At 43.0% G+C, this 25,907-nt stretch overlaps 1 protein-coding gene across 4 annotated transcripts in view; it reads right to left on the bottom strand.

Annotated features, from left to right (window-relative positions):
- Window positions 1-25,081, bottom strand: part of CDH5 (cadherin 5) — a 28,446-nt gene extending 3,365 nt beyond the window's left edge. Inside the window, exons 1-12 of one of the 4 annotated variants that reach the window (XM_038148207.1) lie at window positions 24,874-25,081; window positions 18,197-18,292; window positions 9,684-9,885; window positions 7,150-7,438; window positions 6,946-7,062; window positions 6,090-6,254; window positions 5,510-5,697; window positions 3,541-3,794; window positions 2,812-2,954; window positions 2,126-2,250; window positions 580-688; window positions 60-305 (exon numbers count right to left, since the gene is read on the bottom strand). In XM_038148207.1, the coding sequence (XP_038004135.1) occupies window positions 60-305; window positions 580-688; window positions 2,126-2,250; window positions 2,812-2,954; window positions 3,541-3,794; window positions 5,510-5,697; window positions 6,090-6,254; window positions 6,946-7,062; window positions 7,150-7,438; window positions 9,684-9,872 (1,825 nt within the window). In that variant the 5' untranslated portion in view covers window positions 9,873-9,885; window positions 18,197-18,292; window positions 24,874-25,081. Of the gene's footprint in view, window positions 1-59; window positions 306-579; window positions 689-2,125; window positions 2,251-2,811; window positions 2,955-3,540; window positions 3,795-5,509; window positions 5,698-6,089; window positions 6,255-6,945; window positions 7,063-7,149; window positions 7,439-9,683; window positions 9,886-14,130; window positions 14,249-18,196; window positions 18,293-24,873 lie in introns of those variants that run through there. The other 3 variants (XM_038148205.1, XM_038148208.1, XM_038148206.1) reach the window with 3 other exon arrangements.
- Window positions 25,082-25,907: the final 826 nt, after the last annotated feature.

Below are 25,907 nucleotides of genomic sequence, written 5' to 3'. Positions count from 1 at the left end.
AAGAACAAAACAGTCCTCACACTGTACTGCAGAGAACATTCCAAAAGTCAGATACTCACCAATGATTGTGAAGATGCAGATAAAAATTGCCACCAGTGCTTGTATGCTGACGCCAACCTGCTTTGCCCTCTCCTCACAGAAGGTGAAGTTGCCTTTCTCGTTGCACTTGCAGACACTGATGAGCAGGGTGTTTGTGCTGGTGAGGTCAGGGTCGCCGTTGTCGGAGATGACGACAGGCAGGTAGTGGAATTTGGCAAGTTCCCGATTGAACTGTCCATATTTGACAGTGATGTTAGCCGTGTTGTCTGGAAGAAGTAAGGACATCCCATTAGGTGATAATCTCCACCAGACTGTCCTCACAGATTACCAGTCAGCCTCTTCCCCGTAGACAGTGCCAGCCTTTTGGGAACCCAGTGAAACTTTGGTTTCATTAAACATACTTTTTTTCCAGTATGTTGAGCTTTTAAGGGTTATTTAGCTCAGCTAGACCAACCACAGGTCAGTGCTGCAGCTTTTCTTCCCTGAGCCCTGGGGTCCTGCTCTGGGCAGCTGAGGAAGGGCATTGCAGGGATACACTACCATAGTTCTCAATCAGGGAGAAGTTGCTGTCTTCTGTGGCCAGCGAGTATCTGAAGAAACCTCTGGGTGATGTTTCATCCTTGTCAACAGCTGAAATCCTGACAATCACCTGCAAGAATGGAAGAGGTCACAGTTTTCAGTGTACACTGCCTCCAGTGATAAAGCACGTGGAGTGTTTGAGCTGGGCTGTGTGTCCTGTGTAACTCTTCAGTTTCAGGGCAGGACACAGACATCTCAGGATACTCCTTTCCAAGTTTTTTCAGTTTCAGCATTTTTTTGTGGGTCTTTAAAAAGACCAGTTTTGCCTCTTCAAATTTTGTGTAATGAAAGCATGAAAAAACCCTCCTTTTTAAAGACATATGGCTTATTGAAGTGTCTAAGATGGTGTCTTCTGAAGTCCTCAGCCTACTCTGAGGTGTGACTGTCATTCTTGGAATGCCTTTGAGACTGCCATGCCTGAAGGACATGCTTGGGTTTTGAAATCTTCAACCTGATCTACATTAGATGTATAAAATACAAAAAAAATTTGTCTGGTTATATTCCAAAGGTATTTTAGAAATTAAACTAAAGGTAAAATTAATGCCTTGCGTGTTCTATCAGATAGTTCAGGCAGTGACAAAGTGTCCTGGTTCTGGCCAGGAAAGAGTTAATTTTTTTTCCCAGTAGCTGGGAGGGGGCACAGTGGTTATTCTTGAACACCTCATGTCATTTCTGGGAGAGGAAAGGGACTCTCTTCTGGAGAAGAGGTTCCTTCTGTTTGAGCAGGTGTGGTGGAGGGAGTGGTGGGATAATGCTGGTGCTGAGCCAGAGGGAGCAGGTTGGGTGGTGTGGCTGCTCTGCACTCTCTCTATTTTTCTATATATATATTTCTGTTATTTATATTGTTGCTATTACTGTTCATTTTCTTATCTCATTGCTGTTTCCAGTCCTTAGCCCATGATCTTTCTCTTCTGTGCCTCCAGTTCTCCTCTCCATCCTAAATACATGAAACTGGGGAGTACTTCCCCTAAACCATGACTCCAAGTGTCTTAATCAAACAAATATTACAGTATGGGCTGAACACTTTTGTCTGAGGCCAAACATATAAATCCAAAACACCAACACTGTGCCAAGTAGTAGCAATCTGGATGTGCAGATCCGTGCCCTCTGTGACTACAAAATAATGTTCTGTGCAGCAATGTTTCTCTTACTAGTTTCAAATGGTTTCCTCCTCAGTATCACATTCAAGCATTTGTGTGATAGAACTGAGTTGCTGATTCTTGCTGTGCAAAGCTTGACTGTCCTTCATGGCTCAATTGTTAATACACAGATGTGAGAGCCTGGAGGGAGAGGGGCAGTGCAGCCCATGTGTACAAGCAGATAAAAGTCAATATTCCAACAGAGAAATATCCTTAAGAGATATTCCTGACCACTGATATTTTGGAAATCAGTGAAATAATCGGGTGTTTTGGCATGAAAACTGAGATTCACTTTTATTAAAAGACATCTTTTATTTGAGCTGACAAGCAGTAATTCAGGTTTCAGGGAAATGCTCTCCCTGTCTCACCTTCCCAGGTGCAGCATTTTCACACACTCGAGGTTCCTCAGGAGAAACAAGTTCTGGAGCATTGTCATTTACATCATCTACGATAACGTGGACGTGGGCGTGTGACTCTCTGTCGGAAAGCCGGCCTGGAATGACAGCGGGGTACAGGTCACAGCCTGGAGTCCCAGGGCTGGCTGAACTCCCCTTCCCATGCCTTGTGCCCCCTTCTGTGCCTCCCACATGATGAAGATTTTCTAGCTCCATCATGACTGAAACTTTTCCTCTGAGATTTAGATATTTTCCCAAAACCTCGCCTCGTGGTTAAATCATCAAGGGCTTTTCAGGAGTAAAATGACAGTACATTATGGCTTTCCTGATTCTTCCCACTGCATGCTGGTGGATTGAGCATCATTCTCTGGCACTAAAGCAGCAGGCACAGAACATGTCTATATTGTGAAATATCAAACCAAGCTGGGACTGGCCTCCCCCACTCCCTGGAGCTGAGCAAAACCAGGGGTCAAATCTTAAAATGATCTCTGACCTAGTTATAGGGACTTGTTTGATTGGGAAGATGATGATGCAAAGCTTGAAGCACTCCTTTCATTCCTAGCTCAGCAGGAACAGGCTGTCAGGTTGTGCCTTTTTGACGGCCCTGCTGGAAAGGTGTACCTGGATTTCTTTCAAACTGGGAAATGGGTGGCACTTACCATCTTCAAGGATCTCCACAGCTGCCACAGTGATGTTGTACGAGGAGCTGAATTCTCTGTCCAGAGGCTTGGGAAGTTGAATAACTCCATTATTGGATACCCTGACATAGTCTCCATTAGGATTTGCTCTACGCTGAATATATCTGGATTTTGTTTAAAACAAGATAAGTCAATGCACGGCTGCTAATGCTGTATTTAAATTCATTTCTTCTCAGAGGAAGGTCAGAGAATTCTTGTGTGACAAATTACATTAATATCTTGACCAGGAGGGCTGAGAATATTGCCCTAAAACTATGCAAGCTGTGAGAGTGAAATACATCTGTTGGAAGAGTTTCCATTTTATTGTACTTTGCTCTTTCAGAAGTCTATTTTCTTCTCTAAACACATGATTGAGAGAGCTCTTACAATAAAAAATGTAACAATAAATTATAACCATGTAAAAATATCCAAGTTTATATTTTTTTCCCTAAATGTGCAAATGTTTTATCAGTAAGTCCATGTGCTAATGACATGGGTAAATGAAATTTATGTTCAGCTTTTGGTGAGCATATATATCCCTGGCTGCAGTGCTGGAAAAATTCAATTGGATTTTTTGTTTTTTTTTTTTGTTTTGTTGGCGTACAGATTCTAAAAAAATAGGGCCAAAGTCTGGGTTCTTTGTCAAACTCTTGGTGCTATTAATGGATTCTGCACTTTCAAATAGAATTGCTAAAGCTGATGTTGTCTCACCTGATTTTCCGTTTAGCTGCGTCGGGGTCCTCGGCATGCACTGAGCCGAGTGTTTTCACTTCTGCGTGGTTTTCCCTCACTTTGAATTCGTACGGGAGTCTGGTGAAGACAGGAGGCTCGTCCACGTCGGTGACCTCGATGACGACGGTCGCAATGCTCCGGGGGTTGCCGGGTTTGAAATGCCGAAGGTTCACGGTGGGGTCTGTGGCCTCGATGCTAAACCTGTATTCTGACACTGTTTCGAAGTCCAGGGGCTAAAAACAAAAAGACAGTTACAGATATTCTTTCATTGGTGATGTCTAAGCAAACTTTCCATTGGCTCTCTGTGCAGATTTAAGATCTGTGCTCTATTTCACGTTTGGCAATGTTACCAAATTTCATTTTGGCTGGACCCATGGGAGAGCATTTCCCAGCTGAGCTTCTCTATCATAGCGTGCCTCAAGGTACCTCTGGTGTGGAACAGATTCATCTAGTAGTTTAAGTTTGGCAAAATAATTTTCTTTCTTTTTATAATGCTTTATAATGTCTTTTTATAATGCTGTAACTACCAAAACTTGGTGAGCTCCTGTCCCCCAAAGGCTGGGGAAGAGATTCTCCTCTTGGCTATGCTTTGAAGGCAGTGAAGGCAAATTGCAGATCTGCACTGGCTGACAGCTGGGGCATTCAGTGATAAATGACATCCTTTTCCCTGTTCTTCCCGTTGCCTGGGACTACAAAAGGAATCACACAATGGGAGGAAGGCCAGTAGCTCGGGCAGTAAGAAATGCTCCTTTCAAAGTTTCCTTTGTTCTACCACCTGAGATTCTAAAAACGCTGAGATACACAGCAGTTACGGTGACTCTTGTTTTCCTCTTTGGGTAGACATTGCAAGGGGAAGTGATGGGACTTATCCAGCAGCTGAATTTTATCTCACATGGCTGTGTATTTAAAACCATGACATGTGCACGGCCAAAATCACATTGAAAACAGGGTGAACTTTGCCCACTGTGCGCTGGAGGAAGACCTGGTTCCAAATTGCTCATGGAGGGTGTGTGGGGTCTGTGACTGCTCCCCCTCTGGGCAGGCACTGCACTCCTCATCTCCTGGGAAGCTGCAGAAGAACTGTACCCAGTGAAGGAGAGCTGCTCATACCCAGTGACCACAGCCAAGGATTTTACTGCCAGTCTTGGTACTGTTTTTCGGAAAGTTTTCTCTTCTTAATGACATTTTTAGTCTTTGCAGTTACAGAGAGGCATTTGGAAGGGAAAAACACATTCCTGTCAATCTGAGGATTACAGGAGCTGATTTATAGTCCTCTCTCCTCTTTATTTTTTAACAGCAAGTCAATGAAATCAATGAAGTCTTGGTTTGGCAATGCTCTGCAGCAGTCCCTTGGTACAAATCAGGTGGGTTTGAGAATTTACAAAAAAAAAATAACAGACCCTAATAAAGGCTTTGGAGAGTCTTAAAGACATAAGAAATTAGTGGAGAAGCTCTTAAAAAGAAGCTCTTTCCTCACCCTGAGGAAAGTAAGGGAGCTGTGGCTCGGATTGGAGCAAATACCAACTGCTAAGAGACTTTTAGAAAGGAGGTCAGGTGGACTTGTTCACATTTTCTGCTTTGGCTTCAGGTGGGCTTCAGAAGGGAAGGATTCTTTGACTTGGCCAGTTGGTTCAACTCTTAAATCGCTGTCTTTTTGAAGCATCCAATCACTTGAAGTTTGAGAGGAACCCAAAGCACCTAACCTGAATATCTGACACAGCCCCCACCGCCCTCTGCAGTAATTCTGGAGTTTTTCAGGTCTGGAGGTTGAAAAGGACTAGAAATCACCAGCTCTTCTCCCAGAGCTCGGAGGGCTGGTGTTCAGGATCAATATATTTCATGCTGACTGTCATGCATTCCCGTTGTTTCCTGCTGCTAGCCCTAAAACAAAAAATCATTTGTTACACATGGAAAACACAATAATCATCTTTGTTATGGGGAAAAGTACCTTCTTTGGCCTAAAGATTCCTTCATTTGTGTATGGATTTGCTACAATGTCAAAGGTGTCCCTGAACTCTCCTTGGATAAAGCTGTATCTTGTATTTCTGTGCTGTGGTTCATCAATATCTTCTACTTTGACTCTGCCAACTTCTCCTCCCACTGAAATGTTTTCAGGAACTTTAAAGTGAAATGATGCTGTTAAAAAAAAAAAGAAAAATACATAAGGAGTGTGTATATGGAAGTTAGGACTCAGTTAAAACTGTTCTTACTTGACAGATGCGTATAAAAATATTTCATTGAGAATTTAGCATTGTATATCTCTAAAACATGTAAAAGCATAAATAATACCCCAAATTCTCAAGATCTTTAGCAAAGGGATGAAATTAATACTGATTTTTGTTTTCTACTCTAGGTGTGCATTGCCCAAAAAAGTGGCTCTGGCTGAAACACAGAAGAGCTTCTGAACATGTAAAGTTCTTTTTGGCCATTTTTAAGGCAAGTTGAATTGTGCAGGACTGTGAGCTGAACTCGCTGTGCTTGTGCCAGCCCTTGGCTCCAGGGCGGTTCAGGGGCTGTGTGGCACTCACAGTGTTTGAACACTGGGGAGTTGTCGTTGATGTCGGACAAAGTGATGATCACCGTGGCTGAGCTGGAATCCCCAGAGAAACCCGGAGCATCTTTGGCTTGAACAACAATCTCATACGTTGACTTGGTCTCTCTGTCTAGATTAGGCTCTTTTGTATAAATCACACCTGTGAAAATATAATATTGGATACAATTAGATTTTGCAGCACGTCCAACATCTCTTCAATTTTGGCGGCAAATTTTTATCCTATTTTATCTCCACACATTCAGCTTTAAGTACCAATCTTACAGTGGTATTTTTCAAGAAGTGTTATAAATTTTTCTGCATGATCAAATATTTAGAAGAGCTCGTGCAAAATATTCCTTTTAATGGATCTTTAACCTCTTTACCTGCATTCTTTGCTCTAGCAAACTAGTGTGGTTACAGGAGATACTGACATTGGTTTTAAAACTGGTCAAAATTTAAGCTAGAAAGTTTAGGAAAGCAAATGATTATTGATTACTGAATGCTGGTTCAGAATCTGTGTATTCCCTTTTCCTGTTTGGTCACTGGAACAGTATCTATGCTAAACTGAAAACATGAACTCAGCTCCCGGTTAATCTTTCCATAAGTGGAGAAAAATGACCTTTTATCTCCTCATTGTGTTCATGGCGGCTGATATCCTGGTTTTATTAGTTCATTTCCAGATGCAGACAGTGGCATTGTGGAGTGTGAATGAAAAACCTTTTTAATCATGTTTTAAATTATACTTTTGAATGATTATTCCTATTTTCCAGAAGGAAAAAACCATAAAACTATGTTTTCTTCAAAGGGTAGAGTATGGACAAAGTGTAAGGACATTTGTGTGTCTGACTTACCAGAGTCATCAATGGTGAAATATTCTCCTCCTGTGGTGACTTCGTAGGTCACTGTGGCATGACCTGACACTGTGGGGTCATCAGCATCCACAGCTGTCACTTTGGTGACTGAGGTTCCTAGAGAAGGATTTTCAAGGTGCATATTAATATAAGTGGTGCTCTTTAAGGCCAGCCATGAGGGGAGGCGAGTGCTGGAGGACATACCTACTGGTGACATTTCTGGGACAGAGCCATTGAACACCTTCTGTACGAACACGGGGGCGTTGTCGTTGATGTCGTACACCTTGATGATGAATTTGGAGGGGCGCTCCAGGGACCTGTTGTTTGTCCTGTCGATGATGAGGGCTGTCAGCTCATACTCTGCCTTCTTCTCCCTGTCCAGCCTCTCGAAGGCGTAGACGTCCCCGCTGGTCTCCTCCACCTTGAAGATGGTGTTGGCATATTCCCCCTCAATGATGTACTTGGCGTTCTTGTTCCTTACGCTGGATGTGATCTGGGAGGAAAGCGTAACTCAGGGAGATAAAGGTGGGGTCTGGCAGCTGGGTGCAGCAGTCTGTCCTGGGGGATTCACACAGTCAGGAATTCCTCATCCCACTGGGAACCCTCAGGACTTTTGCTGTCAGCTGGGGCAGCACTGAGCAGCACCACAGCAGCAGCTGGGCTTGTAGGATGTCACTTGCACCCACACTGAAACCTGCTTGCTTGTACAGAAGAAAGCTTTTTTAAAATCATACCTCATATTTCCTAAAGGTATAAATTGTGCATGCAGCCAACACGTACAAATAATTAACTGCATTATGTCTGAAATAACATGAGCCACCTTCAGTCTGAGTTACTCTTGTTTGCAACTTTCTGAACCTACCAGGGGTTTTTGCTTAGTTTCACAGGATTACAGGATGAAATCTGTATTCATAGCTCCTGACATTATTCAGCATTAGCCTCTATTCCTTAGCATTTAGCAGAATTCCTGCCATAGCTGACAGTTTTCTTGTGCTCAGTCACATACAATCCCTTAATAGGCAGTCTTTAGGCTCATGGTATGACAGGAAGGTTACCTTTCTACCCCATAGATTTTAAAATTTAAGGTTATATAAAGTGAAAAAGGGATGTGAGAATAGGAATGAGCATTAATCAGTTTAAAAATAGAATTTAATCCAATTCTAAATGCTTTTGCACACTAGCTGATCTGTAGATAATATATGATGCTTCCCTTTCTATACCCTCACACATACAGGGACACTGCTAGAAGATTTAAACCACAATTTTCCATGCACTATATCAGTATTCTTATTTCAGCCAGCTAGTTATCAAGGATTGCTGGGTTTGACCAAGTATTTCCATCCTTTTGTTACTGATGTTATTATAAATGTCACCTGTTGGGTGTTCAGGATTTGATTTTTCCTGTAGTTGTCATTTACTGCTGAGCATTGTTTAAATTTCAGTTTTCTCTTTTGAAATGTGTCATTAGTATTTCCATCCCTCATTCCTTAATCATGCTTCTGGCAGCTGGGACTGCTGGAGAGCAGTTCTCAACTCTGGAGATGCCACATGAGAGATAACCCCACCCTTGTGTCAAAGGTGGGATAGTCTGTGCCTTCTTTCTCAATTTCTGTATACCTATTCAGTGTAAAAAGCATAAACCTCTCAGAATGCCTTTTCTGGTGCTGAGGACAAAAGGAAAGCCCTGAGGTGGTGCAAGATAAAATCCAGATGTGTCAGCACACTCCTGCAGCTGCACTCAGCCCTGCCTCACTGCAGCTGGGGCCTTTCTTTAAGGGTTAATCAAGGGCTCAGTGCTGCAGAGGCAGCCACTGCAGGAGCCTTCGGGAGATTGTGCTGCTGAATCACCCCAGAGCTGGACAAAGACAATCACTCTTATTTAGGACAGCTCCAGGAATAGAAGCTGCTCCTCAGTCTGGGGCTGAGTTAGCCCGAAATGAGGCAGAGATGCCCCGTGGGAGCTGAGAGGACCCTCTGTGCTTTCTCTGTGGTGCTTTTTTGGCAGCCCAGAGCAGCCAGCAAGGCCTGTTGGACTCTGCTGAGACAGCCCTGAGAGATGTGGGTGCTGTACAGGGCAGGGAAATGCTCAGCTGCATTCATCTGCAGTGCCACAGTGCATCCCTTTGAGAGACTGGATTGGGAGAACTTTCCCTGGGCCATATGCAGTTGATAATAGGCTTTTATGAGCACTGCCCTGAGGAAAATGAGTTTGCAAGCAGGTCAATGCTCATTAGTATTTTTCAAAATTCTTTGCTTTCACTTTGTGCAACAATATTTTTGATTGTGTCAGAGTATTTCGAAACATAGCACTCGTGTTTTGATACAAGCTGAGAGATGTAAACTGTTGTTTTTTTATTTGCTGATTTTTATTTTTATTTGCTGATCTCTGAGGTTTCTGAAAGAATCTCGTGCTGCCAGAAAAATCCTGACATGCATCAGTCACCAGACTTCCTTCCTAACCATGCACCTGCAGGTTATGTAGCTGTTCCTGCATCTGGAATCTCCAGACCTGCTATTCCCTTAAATTTACTTGTATTCTTCAAAGGAATTAAAATTCCTATGTCACCGTTCTTCATTTACTCTTTGCCCGCATTTTGAAGATTTTAACATGTTAATATGTGGGTATTAAATCCCATTTCTATTTCCTTTTCATTTCTCCTGCCTAGACTGCAAACAAATACTGCTTTCCAAGATCCTCATTTGCTATTTTTAGTCATTGCTGACAGGTTGCTGCTTACCTTGCCAACATGGTGTGGCAAAGGGGTATCAAGCTCTTCTTGGATGTGCAATTGGTTCCATATCCAGTCTCTCTTCTGGCGTTTGTGGCTGACATCATTTGAACAAAGGTTCTGGGTTGATTTCTGACTTCTTCCATCAGCAAATGCTGGGGCCAAGAACAACAAGAAAAGTAGAATAAGGTGGCTCATCTTCTTCTGTAGCCTAGAAAGTAATACAGAAATGCAAAAATATAAATATTATATTCCGATTCAGCAGAGGGAGCACATGTGGAAGTGCAAAAGGACAGTCCTTCTGTAGGGAAGTCTGATCACTTTGTTTCTGTTCATTTGCCTCAGCATCAAAGCTCGAAGGCTTCTTCCTTCTATGAAATAGTTTTAGCTGGATGAAAACTTTAAAAAAACAACACAAAGTATTTCAATTAAATAAATAGGGAGCTTTGAATGCTGGTGTAAGAGCCAGCATCCCCCTGAGTGACTGTCATTGCACTGAGGAGCACATTCAGAGCCGACGTCCCCGCTGTGCCCAGGGCCAGGGGAGCCTGGCACCATGGCTGAGCTTGAGTTAACTCCACTTGAAATGGAATGTTCAGGCCTGACAAACCCAAATGCAGAGTTTTGACATGCCCCGACACAAAATATGCTGTAGTCAATATACTGCTATGTAAAAGATTGATTTAGAATGAAATCTGTTTTTTTTTTTTTTTTTTTTTTTGGTGGAAAAAGTTATTAGTGTGAAATTTTCAATCACTTCCAAGTACAATATAGCAAATTATCTTTCTTTAAGGGCTCATCTATTGATTCAACTCCTTGTCTTCTGAAGCTTTTGGAGACTCACATAAAGTTCCTTTATCCCCTATTCCCAGACTTTAACATCTGCAAAATGATAATTTGTGAAATGATTTTCAGGTGAAACCATATTTTTGCATCCTGTGTTAATATTAGCAAACTTCAGGCCTGACTTTCATATCAGAGAAGTTATTTTAATGTTATCAAAGCTGATTCATTTTCTTACTAAATTTCCCATTCCCAATATAAAGGACTGTCAGGGAACTTTAACACTCAAGTAATCAGACTTTAAATTGCACATAAATGACTTTCCATTAGCTTTTAGGAGCTGTCAGCATGCACATCAAAAATAAACCCACTAATTGTGATGAGAAGTTGACATCACACAGGCTGCTGGATGCGAGATTAAATTAATGTTTTCATCAAGAAAGTGCTGAGACGTTTCCAAAATTACTCTTTGGTAACCAGGCAATCAGTGTTATCCCATGGTGCAGCATCAATGTCAGTAAAAAAGATTTTATTTACCATGAAATGTTGCTTTGCTGTACTTTTCTCTCTCTCACATTGTTGTACATAACCTGAGGAATGTTCCTCCTTTGTGGCTGGGTAGGAAATGAAGGAGATGCCTTTGAATTTGCTTTTTGGTAGATAAGCTGTGTTTGATACAGTTTTCTGGATTCAAACAAAGCTTTTTGATTTAGCTTGTTTTTTCTATTCTATGCCCTTAGCTTGACTTTGAATATTTTTAGAAAAAATGAGTATAATTTAGTTGTTTTTCTATACTTTATTTGTGTAGATGGACATTTTACAACTGGAAACTGGAAGGCAGCGATATGATTCTGCTGTGATTGCATAAGTCTGACTTTTATCCATAAAACTACAAAACACAATAACCAAAGGAAGCCACTGGCCAATGCCAACCAACACAGGCTGTGGTTTGGCCAAAGAGCAGACTAAAGTGCTTAAAGAGCCTTTTTTTCTGGCTCCTGTGCTGAGTGGAGCTCTCCTGTAGTGCTGAGCTGCTGCCTGGAAGTTTTGAAGCAAAAAGGGCTGACTGAATCTATTTACATGAATGTGCATTTCAGCTGAAATTTAGCTGCCTCTTTCACTCAGCACGTCCATCTTTGTGTTTGTAGATTTTAAGGAGGCTTCAATTCCTTTAACTCCTGATTAGTGGATTCCTTGTTCATTCCTTGTCCAGCCTCCCTGGGAAGTGGAGGGTCCCTTTGGCAGCAGTTTGGAGGTCCTTGACTGCCCTCTGGCACTGCAGCTCAAAGACAGATTGAGGTGGGAGAGCCTCTTGCAAAAACTGATCTCTGCTTCACCTTTGGCAACTTTGAAGCTGCTCATTTTGGGAAAATGACAGTGCACTCTGCAGCTCCTTGTTTGCACTTCTCCAGGGACATGGGAGTGCCTTGCCCCGTAGGACAGGCTGACCCTGAGGACACTTTCCCCAGGGCACCATGCCCATTTTCCACGTGGCAGCCTTTGCTGTTGCCACTGAAGTCCTCACGGTGTTCAGGAAAGCCCTTCCCTGGCAGCACACACAGAGCAGGGCCCTGTGAGCAGTCCTGGTGGGAAGGGCACTTTCCTGGGTGCCAGCTCCTGACAAGCTCTACTAAATGCTCTTTTCTGGCCATGACAGTTTTCCTTCCCAGCAGCTCTCACCCAAAGTGCCACAGGCAGCAGCAGAAGGGACACTGCCATGCCTGAGCATTCCCACGGAGCCAGGAGCAAGAAGGTTTCTGAGGGATAACAGGGGTTATTAACAGGTAGGATCAGCTTTCCCTTTTTTTTTCCTGTAGGGATTAGCTTTTCCCTTTTTCTGTGTCTGGTGGGCAGCCAGGACTGAGGGATAGGAATCAGGTGCATCCCTAGAAGCAAGGACCCCTCAGTTTTCAGCAAGGTGGGAATGCAGGTGGATCTCTGGGATGCTGCCGCGAGTCCCTGCCCTGCTCTGGCCTCACACAGCCCCTTATCCCTCTGTCCCTGGTTGATTAGCCCAACAGCTCCAGCTTCTTTTATTCTAATCAGGCACCATAAATGTTCCTGAAAGTTAGCAGGGAGTGGTTTATTCAAGCAGCTGAGTTTCTTGCTTTGCTCTTAAATTTTCTTCCAGCAAATAATGGGTTCTCCCACTCATATTATTAATTTTATGTGTTGAATTATTTTAGCAAATAACTCTTGGTCTGCAGGGTACTATAGACAGTTAACTGAGAAATTCTGGTATTCAAAGTGATTTGTGTGACACATGACTCATATAGTACAGTTTCTTCTTCCAGACTGGGAGTAATTATTAAAAAATGTCAGGTGGAGATACAGACAATACTATACTAATTAAAACTTTGCATTTTACAGGTTGTTTTGGCAAGTGATCAACTGTAAAGGTGATGAACAGCTGATATAAATACAGTCTCCATGTAATGAAACCACATTGGATTAGTTTACTTCTAACTCTAAAAGTGTGTGTTAATCCTTATGCAAGGTTAGTAGTTTAGCTGGCAAAGAAATTTTTTCTATGCCTGTATGTTAAACAAAAGTTAAACCAGGCTTCTGTACAGAGATTTTAGGACATGAGGGACAGTTGCTTCTCAAATGATTTATTTTCCTGGTCAGTCATACTAAAACCATATGCTTATCTTTGAGAATTTTTCAGCATCCAAAAAGCCCCAAATGGATAATGGTAGAGTGGTGATAATGAACATCCTGAGAGAGAAATTTGCTAAAAGTGGCACGAGATATACAAATACACGAGAAAAACAACACATTTTACAAGGGTTGTGTCCGTGTTGTTGAGATAATTTGCATAACTGATTGTGAGAAAGGCTGGAAATGAAAGATTATTTTCTCTTACTGGAATCTGAATGATTCCAGTAAGAATCTAAATGATTAGTGTAAATTAAAATTAAAAACCCCATACAAAAAAATTAGTCTTTCTTGGAGCAGACAGCACTGAAAAATTATTTTTCAGATGGAAAAAATATGCTTTGATACACTATCTAAACACCTCCAAAATTGCTGTGCTCAGTGAAACCATGGCAGATCCAGAGAGCAGAACCTGACCTGGTCCCAGGGAGCAGAATGACTCTGAACAGCCTGGCCATACCGAATCCATTTCAGCATTAACTTCTCATCTAGAAGATGGGTAAGACTAGAACTAAATGTGGGAATGCAGGAAGCCCTGAGGAACAGAAAATTAACACACCAAACACAGGAGGGGATAAATTATCTTTTTCCTTTGCTGTGCTGTAGTTTTGGTGAGCAGGCAGAACATTATTAAAAGAAAATAGCCTTAGCAATACTTAATGCTGCCTTTCAGGGGCCATAGAGGGCTGTGCAAACCTGGGCTGATAAAGCTCCTTATGTCTCTGACAGCCCTGCAGGCAGATATAAAACATTATCTGTTCCAAAAGGGGCACTGGAGCACAGAGGACTGTGTCTGTGGTGTCCTGGCAGGGACCAGGGCCATGAGTGACAACGCTCTCAGGTTCTGCTGTCCCCGTTCCCTCAGCTCAGAACTGCTGCCCATGGCTGTGCCCAGCTCCCAGAGGAGCAGCAGGAGGTGTCCCCAGCTGTGTCCTGAGGTGTGTCCCCACTGTGTCCCCAAGGTCCCCAGCTGTGTCCCTACTGTGTCTCAGCCGTGTCCCCAGTGTGTTGTTACCTCTGCTCCCGTTCCTCTCCGTGCTGCTGCTGCTGCCGGGGCTCCCATGGGACAGGAGCTGAGGGCACTCAGTGACAGCAGGAACTGGGGAGGTCCTCAAACCCCAGTGACACTGAGAACAGCTGTCTAAGGAAATCGTGCAATTTTGACTCAATCTTTTTTTTTTTTTTTCTATTTTCGGATGTAACGTGTGGTGGGGCAGAACTCAGTGTTTCTGTGTCTGTCACATGTCCCAGCAAGGCACAGCAGTGTTCTTTCCTGAGAACACTCTGCTGCTTGTGCCTTTCCAGGTTGTTGAGCTGATTTCAGCAGGCCTTGAGCCTGACTACCTGGGGCTGGAGTTTTGATTGTCCTTGCGTCGATTCTATGCATCTGAGAAGTGATTTCCACTGATGACTAAAGAGTCTGGAGTGCAAATGCCTGCCTGAAAATGGATTGGAAAATGACATTTTCTACTTGGGATAGTACCTCTGAATGAACAGACACTTGAGCAGTATCTTAAGCAAACTTGCTACTTTAAAAATATCAGTGTTGTGAGAGCACTTGTGCTGCATTTGGTGCTGCTCAGTTCTTGGTGTTGATGCTGCAGCAGTGTATAAACACAGGTGAGGACATAATTCAGCACTTCTGATTTGGGCTCCTCCTATTTTCTTTCCAAGGAAAAGAATTAATTCTAATTAATTAACGTAAAGAATTAATTCTAATCTGAAATTGCTTTGTGATTTGAGCTTCAAGTTTCTGGTAGGCCTGGGGGAAATTTATTCATGATTGTTTTTCCCTGTCTATTCAGCTCACCAGAAAGTTTCTCCTGGATGATGCAAAACACAACTTCACCTCATGGGTGGATGGAGTCCTCAGCTAAGACAGATTTCTCTTTTGGATATGAAGAAATTTGACTATAAAAGACCTGTAAATACTTGCTTTGTATACATCAAGTGTTTATTGCCTTGGTGGAAAGCAGGCAGCCAAATTGTGCTCCAAGTCTTTCTTTTATCTCAGCTACAGAACTGGGAAGAAAATGAGGGAGGCAAGACCTGATTTGGTGTGGTTTTTTTCCCAATTTTTCCTTATTTTTATCCTCCTTTTCTTTTTTCTTTTTCTTTTTAAAGAAGCAAAGCCACTCTCCAAGTTAGTGAGTGGCAGCTTGTGCCCTAAAGATGGGCGAGCAGCAAAAATGGATCTACCCAGGAGTCCTCCCAGAATCCTGACAGCCCTGCTTGCATTTTAGTGAGTGACCTGCTGGTTTAAAGTGCTGCAGTGAATCCTGAGAGAAGGCAGAGTGAGAGCTGAAAATCAGAAATGTATGGTCCAGGAAGATTTTGGTTGAAAACAGAGCGAGCAAGGAAGGAAGATCCCTTTTGTTCCTTGCTGATAAATCTGACTGAGTTGAGAGGGTCCTGTCAGAACAGTGAAGCACCAAGGCCCAAAGGTGGAAGGATTTTTAACCTCTATTGGTTTCTCTCAATTTCTAGTTAACCTTCTCTTAATAGGCATTTTCTAAAAACTTTCAAAAGCATATTTGCAGTTTGGAGGTGCTGTCTATGCTCCTGCCTGATTTGTATCTGATAAAGAATGGATACAATTATTTATTGAATGTGTGTTTCTGGTGTAGGTTCAGATTCAATTTCCTGTTCACAAATACACATTTGCTTGGCTTAGATCTTGATTTCCCTTTACAAAACACCTGCACAGCCCTGAATCAGCTCTGAAATTGGCTTCTGTTAGAATTCAAGAAAACCTCAAAGAATCTCTGTTCCTGGGGATATTTGGGAGAGATGGGCTGATAGATTGTGCCTGGTCGTCCTGCATTGTTTTGGTACCTGTAGCCTTTTGTGGATAGAGTTAATTTAAATATGTCTGGGGATCTAAAACTCTTCTGTTTGTGGAAATGAATCCCTTACACGATCTAATACAAGAAGACTTCAAGAGTCTGTACAAAAGTGTGCAACTTCCACCTAGGTCAAAAAAACCCAGGACTTATTTTTCTGTGCCATGTCAAAAATGTTACCCAGGAAAATGAGCCACCCCAGAGGGGCTGCTCCTCCAGGTCATGTGCACAAGCTTTGATTCCTAGTCTCATTTTTAATCAAATAATTTTCCTGTCAATCTGTAGTAACCTGGTTTTTATCTGAGTTTCCTTCTTGTAAATTTGGTAATTGAGAAGCAAATTAAATATATGTTAATGTTTCAGTTACTGGACTGTTCATGGACCTTAAGGAAGGACTATTTTTGGATTAGCTAAATTAATAATTCTTGAATGACTTCTGTTGTTGAAATGACAGTGCACTCTTGAACTGAGGGTTGTTTGCTGTGGATGACAGATGTGATGGAGGTAAAATAATGCTTTGGAGTAATTAAAATGAGCAGTGACAGTACAGACTTCCCTCTCATCAGACTGGTGATGCAGCTAATTTTTGTTTTTAGGGATGACTGTTTTTCTGTGACCATCCTGGTATGTCCAGCAAGAAATCCCATCTTGGTAAATCTGCTGACCTTCTGCCCAGAAGAGAAGCAGAGGGGAAGGTCTGTCAGAGCCACACTCAGTCTGAGGTGAGCTTTAACAATCTTCCTCATTCCACACCCTCAGCAGGGGAATTCTGCCAGGTGCTGAATCCCTGGCTTTGCTCATTGTTCATGATCCTGTTGGTTGTCACCACAGAAGCTGTTGAGACACTTGAGAGCTGATGAGAACCAGTTTGAAGTAGGACACGTACAAAGCATGAAGCACTGAAATGTTCTGGCACTGCTTGAGGCTACTGACTCTTTCTCCTATAGTCACATAATGCTTTACTTTCCCTGAAGAGTTCTCAAAATGGATTAGAGTCCTTTAAATAAGTGGTATTGTCCAGTCTTGCCATGCATAAAGCCTTTTACTTCATGTACAAATATGTCAGTCCAAAATGTAATGAGGGATAAAATGTGCTTCAGCACAGTGCCCAGTATAAACACAGCTGCTGAAATATTTGTGATTCAATTATTAAACCAATTTTTTATTTTGTTTCATAGCAAATAAAAATATCATCATAAACAGAAAATTTTGTCTTTCCCTTAGTTGTTGACAGCATTAATCCCATGGAGTTTAAGGTCCCAACCTACTCTGCTCCAGCTTTTTACAGCCTCTAATCCCTGGGAGCAGGTTTGTGAGGGCTGAGGGGTGTTCTAGTGTTAGGAAATGTGCTCAAACCCACAGGCAGAGTTTGGGGGTTGGCACAGAATTTTCTCACCTCATCATCACTGTCACACAGATTCTGTGCTCTCTGGTTTAGAGCATCCCATTCATTACAACCAGAAATCCCACAATACCTATGACTGCCATGATTAATTTACTTGGCAGATGTTGCAGGAGTGAAACAAACAATCAAATGACAGAAAATTTGCTCTTGGCCACATATCTTGTGGTGACAGTTGTCAAGTGCTTTTGAAGCCAGAGCCATCGTGGGGGTTAACTCTGGGTTAAGTGCAGCCCTTCTGCTCTGAAGCGAGCTGATAAGATGGGTGGGATCACTCTGCACGCATAGTTTGGAACTGCAGACATTTCCCTCTCTAAATTCCTTGTCCAAGATAAAGAGGAAGATACCTCCCATCTGGATAATTATTGATAAAGACAGATGTTGAAAATAGTGATGAAGTGCCAGTGTTGCAGACAGGTGAAGAACTTACTCCCTTCCTTGCATCCAAAAGCAGATTCCAGGGATTATCAGGTGTACTCCCCCTGGGCAGGGGCTGTCTCTCAGTCTCAGTGACATATTTACCTGGCTGTAGATCCAGCTTTTTTTCTTGCTTCCTCTGAGCCAACTTCCTCTTGCTCATCCCAAACTGAGGTGGCTCAGTGGGACAGAGAGAGGTGCAGGAGTCTCCCTGAACCCCTCTCATCCCCAGCACCTCTCCCACTCTGATGCTCTTTGATTTTGGGGGAGCAGGAGGACAAGAGAATCCTCCAAAAAATATTTATTCATTCTAGTGCAGAAGTGGAATAGTTTGGGCATTTTGGAGGTGTTTGTGATCACTGAAAAGATTTCTCCAGCCTCTCTGACCAGCTTTGCTCCCTACAATAAATGGTGTGTACCTTTCAGACTGGGTCTGTTTTGGGGCTTCCCCTGGTTAGCTCAGCTCCACAGAGCTTGGCTGAAGCTCCCACTGGGTGTTCCAGAGTTTGGCCAAGCTGCAAGAATATAAGGTACATATAAGGATAATGTATTGAAGAGCTTTCTCCATTTCCCCTTTGCTTCCACATAAATCCTTAATATGAGAGAGGCCTCCTAGCAGAGATCTCCAGCTGAGCCCCTTTCATTAAGGAAAAGTTCCTCTCCTTTGAGGAACCACTTGCAATAAATGTGATGTTTTAAAAAGTACAATGTAGCTGTGTTTACAGCAGGTAAGATTTTTTTTCCCCATGTTTTTCTTTAACAAAAGCTCAGGAGCAGAAGTACCTGTGTGGCACACGAGCATCATAGGTCACCAAAACTGATATTTACTGCCCTAACAGCAATCTGCAGCAGAGAAACCCTGCTCAGCTGTCTGTGTGTGCTCATTCCTTTGTCCACAGCGTTCTCTGGGGTAGATGAATGCATTAGTATTTCCTCTGAAAATTAATGTTGTGGCAGATAAAGAAAGCATGCACATACACATAAATCTCTTGTTTTCTGACTGGGGCAAGAGGCTAAAAATACAGGGTGTGTCTGGATAGATTTTGTTTAGCGTTCTGTATTTTTCTCCCTTTTTAGAATGTCCCATTCAAATGTCAGTTCATTCTTCTCTATTTCCTGCCCTTATCCAGCCGACTTGTAGACCAGGTTTAATTAACTTTAAGACCTTTTATGTCCATCCCTATAGTTACAGTCCTTTCCTGGAACACTTCCATTGTATTATCTCCACATGTTGTGAGATGATGCAAGTGATATTATTATTGCTCTTGCGAATTTACAATGAGTCTTGCAATAGTTTTAGTTACAGCTTAGCTTTTGTCCAGAAAATTCCATCTTTAAATCAAAATAAAACGAGGGCAGCAAATTTCCTCTTTAATGTGCTGATAAAGGAAAGCTGGAGAGCCTGAAAATATAGGCCCCAGACACAGGGAAGCTTAAAAAGATGAGGAAAGCTGTGTAAGTTGTGTGACTCTCTTCTGTGTGGATTTGTTTCCATGTGGGAGTGGTTGTGATTTAAGAGAGATATTTCTTAAGCTGAGGCGGAACTTTTTTCTCTTTGGAGGCTGTGTAAGTGGAACATTTATTTCTGCCACAGCTCATGTTCTAATCCCAGCCTCTGAAAAGCCCTTCTGGAGTGAATAAACCCTTTCTCTTCATCTGAAGAAGCTGCAGGTCAGTCCACATTTGACAGGTGATGCAGCTCATCACTTCACAGCAGGGAAATGAGAAAATATATTCCACAGAGAAATGTGTCCCTTTCTTCCTGTTTGGGACTGAACTCATGTCCAAATGCAACTCAGTCATTCAGTATCTGTTCTAATCCTAATTTTTGCCAAAGCTGCTGCTGGCAAGTCCAGGGTACAAAGCAAAGGTGTTTGTGAAATGATGCTACAGAGGATGGAGCTCTGTGACAGTTCTGTCCCCGTGGAGTTCACATTTCTTTCTTTGTAAAATGGACCCACTGCCAAAAGCATTCCAGCTCTCCTGCTTTCTGCCCTCTCTTCTTTGTTTGTGTGCTGGGTAAGTGTCTGGAGTGCCCTGGCCATCTGAATGACACTAAAATGTGCCATCATTGTTAATGCTTTAATGAGAGCCTACACCCCTAAATTATCAGCACTGAGCAAACAGCCAATATACACAAATTCATTGTAGCTTTGGGCTCCTAGAGGAGGTTTTGAGAACTCTGATACATTATTATTAATACTGATTGCTTGGCCTAATCCTAAAATAGAATCACAGAATTGTTAAAGTTGGAAAAGGCCTTTAAGCTCATCAAGTCATGAGTAAACTGATTCTCTTGCAGACAGACCATTTATATCTGAAAGATAATGACAGCAAAATCCAGAAAGAGAATGCAAAGCCCTTCTGAATTCAGGTCTAGGGCTGGAGGTAGAGGCAGGGACTCTCCCACAACAGGATGGACAAGCCAACTGAAGCTCTGTGCCAGGGGGATTCTGCTGATGGAGCTGAGCCCATCGCAGGAGTCATTCCCATCAATGGCAGGATTTCCTATCACTGGCAGGACAGCAGCACCAGCCCTTGGTCTGCTCAGGCCGAACACTGGAAGGCAGGCTTTGTGCTCCTAGAGGATTCCCAGGGCACAGATTCACAGCAGATAGCATCACTAAAGGAAGAGGAAAAGGAAGACTGGTGCTACCAGAGCATGGCTTAGAAACGTGGACAAAGGCAGGAGAAGGAATTTGGTGGAAGTGGAATTTCCCTTCCCACTGTCATGCACAATGAGGCCAAGGGCCCTGTGTGCTGCATGAGCCCACCTTGTCCCTGCTGAGCTCTGCTAGGTGTCAGGGGCACCCTGCAGGTGCTGCTGCTGGGGCTGGGGGGGACTGGGATGCAGGGAAATGGACAAAGGCAGAGGGAGGTGTCACTGCTGCTGTGTGGCTTTCTAACAGATGTGTGACACAACAGAGGCCTCTGCTGCCTCAAGCTGTGGCAGAGGATGCTGGGGAAAGTGGACAGGAACAGAAGGATCTTGGTGACAACTGGGACAATAGAAGCGGCCTCTTTGGGTTTTGAAAATGAGGAATTGAAAACATTTTTGTGTTTTTGTCTACCTCTAATTATGATGGTGGTCTGTAAGTCCTTGCATTTCAGGTAGCAATGCTGGGGCAGAAGAACACTCTTTTCTCTCTGCTGCTCTTTGGGAAGGTACCTGTGCCACTTCCCTAGTTTGTGCAGGTAACCATGCTGGCCTTTCTTTAAAATATCTGTCATTTTCCACTATAACTTCTGGACTTTTGTGGCTAATACTTGATAAACCTTTCAAATGCAGCTGCTAATCTAGTGTAAGAGTTTTGCTCTATGTCTCACGCAAAAATACTTGCCTGGAGAAAAGTCTTCCAGAGTGTCTGTTCAGCTCTTGACTTCTGGTCTATTCTCAGAGCACCAAAACTGAAGTGTAGGCAGTGCCATGGAGGCACAGGTTGCCCTTGTGCCCTTCTCCTGTCTTTGCCAGCCCTGGAAATCCTGTGAATGTCCTAGTTAGCATGTGGGAGGGCTGGGCCCCAAATCTCCCTGCCTGCCCAATGGATGTGTGCAGCAGCACAGGCACAGATCAGACCCATGGCACAAACAACTTTCCTTTCAGGAGACGACAGAGCTTACTTAAAATATTCAGCAAAAACTTGCATTCAAAATACAGCCAGTTCCATTCTGATTGACAGATCTGAAGTTCTGATGCAGATGAGTGAAAATCAAATGAAAGGGGCTAATTTGTATTCCTGCACTGAAGAGCTGCAAACAGGTTATTCACAATTTTTTATTGATTTTTCATATTCCAAGGCCAGGCTCACTGCAGAATTCAGGAGGTGCAGTGGTGAGTGGCGTGGTGAGGAATTCATTCTGTGAAGGTCTCTGGGGGCCGCTCAGGTGGAGCCCTGGGGATGGTTGGAGCCCCAGGCAAGGGGCCCAGCAAAGGGACAGGGAGCTGTGGCACAGCCAGAGACATGGCAGGAGCTCAGGGCTCAGCAGGGAGAGCCAGACTTGGGCACGCTTGAATTGGGAGGGGATAAAAGCCCAGAGGTTCCTGGGCTGGGATCCCTCCTGGGAGGCAGCAGCTCAGGCTGTTCTGTGCTCCTGCACTGGGAATAAATGGCTTTATGGAATGAGACTCTGCCATGGGAGACCTGGGCTGGAACTGGGAAGGAATCCTGGTCTGACAGAGGGTGTGTGGAGGGACCTGTTGGGTCCTGGAGCTGGGAAGGGGCTCCAGCCCCCAGCAGGGACAGTCTGGGGTGGGAGTGGGGCTGCCTGGGTCCCTCCTGGAGGGCTGGACAGGGGAGTTTCCTGGTGTGCCTTCATTTCTAAACCATGCCTTCATTTTGCACAGGTTTATGCCCAGCATTTCTTGGTGGGACCCCTGGGTTTGCAGGGACTCTGGAGCTCCTCAGCAGCACAGCTGGTGGCTCCTGGCCATGACAGTGACACCAGAGTGTTTGTTTTCTGTGTTTGCATGGCCCTTGGCAGAGCAGAGGCCTGAAGGGAAGCCCACAAAAAACTTTCTCATGGCTCAAGAGAGTGTCCAGCTCGGGGCTCACCAAGCTCTGTTCTCCTGCAGCTCTCCAAGGCCTGTGTGGGAGCTGTTCTGGTGGGCACCTCTCTGTGCCAGCAAACCTCCAGTCTGCACCAACAATCCCTGTCTGCTGTGCTCAAGGGAGGAAGGGAAACCACTCACACCAGTGCTGAACTCAGAGGGGTTTTCAGTTTGTAAACTCACAAGGACAACAAGGGAAACCCATTGGTTAAAAAAAAAAAAAAAAAAGAAAAAGACACCAAAGTAATTTCATACCCAACAAATTTCTCACAACTGAAGCCTCTTATTTTCTTCTTGGCACTAACATTGGAACCTCTGAATTAAACTTGCAGAATCTGAGCAAAACCTGGAATTATGATGAAAATACAATGAAGATTCCTTACAGAAAGCTCAGCTGCCAGAAATAATCAGTTATCTTGATTCTGTGAACCTGATAACTGAATTATCAGTTATCTTGATTCTGTGAACCTCTTCTCTTTCAGAAAACAAAAGGTATTTTCTGACCTGATTTAAGCCTGTGGTCACATACCCAGACAAGAAATGAGAGTTTTATGAAAGTTTTTCTATTTTGAATTTGAAATATTAATTGATTTATGGAGGGACAGTGAAGTCCTTTGTTCCATAAGTGCTGTAAATCAGAGCAGTTTCTGAGCCACGCCCCTGATTTTTACCTCTATCCTGTTTTCAGAGCAGTTTCCCTCAGCAGAGGCAGGATGTGAGGCAAAGCTGGCAGCAGAGCTGTTAACTCTGCCCTGCCTCTGTGCCCCATATCCAGTGAGCTGCACGTTGCTCAGGGACTCAATTTTGATGTTAAAATTTGTTTTAAAAATGTTTAAAGAACAGTTTTATGGTCTTCTGTTAAAGAGCAAAGCTTTGGGAAATGCCTCCTGTTGCATTGCAGTGCAGCTGTAGCAGTCTGAAAAATAACCCAGATTTGTGGCTTTGTGGGAGAAGCAGGAATGATTATTTTATAATTAAGTTTATCCTTTGCTTTCAAATTAATTTATTACTTGTAAATTCAGGTTCTTCTCTCTAGCAAATTATACTATTGTAAGGCTTTTCTACGCTAAATGCATCCTGTGTCCTTTTCTCCCGTGGGTCACCCTTTATTTAAGGATAAAAAGCATCTCCTGGAGATACCAGAGATAAATTTCAAGTCAGCATTTCTGTGATTTGTTTCTGGTATATGGGTTGTTGTTACCAGGCACAAATTAACCTAAGATGAGAAGCTTTTGTAAATCATTGGAGCATCCTTGCTTTTGTCTAATATATTTTCCTGCATGAACATCTATAATACTGTGTGCTTTTACAAATGCTGATCTAATGATTTATATTCACAGAAGGCAGGGACACATTGATTAACTATACCTTTGTTAACTGCAGAAACAGCCAGCTTGGAATGGTTTTGGGAGCTAGGAATGCAAGAGATTTTCTCACAGAAATTCATCTTCTTCCATATCTTTTTTTCCTTGCATTTCTTTCCTTCCTTTATCTTTATTACAGCGTGACAGCCAGCACGGTGAGGTGCTGTGCACACTGACAGTCCCACTATTGCAGAATAGATTTCTTACAGAAAAACCACTATCACTTCATCTCTTATGCATAAATGCTTTGTCTCTGCAAGCTGCACAGCGAGCTTGTTAGTTCAGGGACCTGCTACACCTGCTCTAGGACAAGATAAAAGCCTTTTCAAACAACTTTTTGTGTCGAGCCACTGCTCATAAAATAACCCATCAGAAAAAAAGATGGGTCTTTTTGAACCACTGAGATCAAGGAACCTCTGGAATAAGAATTGCTGGTCTTTTAGAACAAGGTCTGTAAAACCTGGCACTCCATAGTTAGGGTGTTAAAGTACCTGGGACAATTTAAACTCGGGAATTAGGAGACTGACCTGGGTTTGTATAAACTCCCCTCTCAGTTTTAAACAGATATGCCAGAGCTGGCCAGGGCACACGGTGGCTGTGACCTCTTGGCCCTGGGCACAGGAAAGCCACTCACCTTACAGACAGACCCCAAATCCACCCCACTTCCATAAAACATTTGCATCAAATCACAGCCCAGTGCACCTCTGCTCACTACAAACAGTCCTGGAGCTGCACCTGTCCACACCAGGAGGGAAATCCCTTCCTAGAGGCTTTACAGGTGCAATTGGCAGCACAATCTCCACCTCTTTTCCATTATGGATGAACATCGGCAACATGATCTAAATATTACAAAGCAATACCCAAAAAACCCAGGAAATTGTGTATATATATATATATATATATATATAAAATAATCTGGGAATATTATGGTATAACCCAACAAAGCCAGAGATTTTCCTCTTCCAGTGACAATTGTAAACAGCTCTGCTGTTTGTACTTAACTTGGTGTGGGTGCCATCAGTGTAAGGCCCAAAGGATTTGCTGGATATGTACAAAATTAATAGCCCATTTGCTGATATTTCTTGAATTATTTAAGGCATTAGAAAATAATTTGGGTGGAGGTAAAAAACCCTTTGAAATGAACTTGGTGGCTGAAGGACAGAAAATAACATTTGTCTCTTACCCAAGTCCGAGGTGGCCGAGCTTCAATCTGGTACCAAATCAGGCAAACTGAACCCAACGGTATCCCAAAATGTTAAGCAGAATACAAAAAATGAAGATCAAATAGAAAAATCCACTTCTCTTTTTGTGAAGCAATACTGGGAGTGTTCAGCTCCAAGGTTTTCCAGCTGGGAGTCAGCCTTTCCCATCCTGCATCCCGGCATCCTGTTATTGTTCCAAGTCTTAGTAATCCAGTGAGAAAAGGGAGTGGAGGAAACAAGATAAACTTAGCCTTATTATTGCTCTATCTACTTATTTGTTGCTGACTCTAATGAGGGCACTGAATAAAAGGAAACTGGCTCTGAGAGAAACACCAGAGTTGGTCTGTTATTTGGTATTGTTTTAGAGAGAGTTTTAGCAGCTAGCAAATATCTGAGAGGAACTTTTGGTGACTGACACTTGATCAGCACAGACTACGGCTGCTTTGCACAAACAGGACTTCCAAAGCAGTTTGGAAGAGTCCAACCTATAAGAATTTTTATACCTGGAAACCAAAAAGGTAGAGCCCACCTGTTAATGAGACTGGGTTCCTGCTAAGCTCTGCCAGTTCTGGGTGTAAAGATGAAATGTCACAGTATTTTTCATGGGTAAAATGAAGACCCGAGGAGCAAGGCAGTGTAGGTAGGCCTTTCAGAAGGAGAAAATGTTCATAGCATCTTGATTATGTTGAGTTCTAAGTCTGGAGACCACTCAGGGCACTCAGGAGGGGAAGCTTCAGTGTTAAACTGAACACAAGGGTGTAGCTCTTGGCATTGTGCGCTACAAATGAAAGAGGATTTTTTTTCACTAAGTAATGCAGAAGAAAACTGAGAAGTGCAGGACTTACTCAAAACACATTCTTTGGAATCACTTATAATAAATGCGGGCAAATGTTCAATGTATCTTAAGTATGACTTCAATAATTGTAATTATTGAATTAAATTTTTAATATTATTCCAGAGTTAAATACTCTCTTGCCCCTATTTGTCATTACAGTCCAGCACAGGTAGTGGGATT

Source organism: Motacilla alba, chromosome 11 (assembly GCF_015832195.1).
Source record: "Motacilla alba alba isolate MOTALB_02 chromosome 11, Motacilla_alba_V1.0_pri, whole genome shotgun sequence".
NCBI lineage: Eukaryota > Metazoa > Chordata > Aves > Passeriformes > Motacillidae > Motacilla > Motacilla alba.
This window is presented reverse-complemented; position numbering and strand designations above follow the sequence as displayed.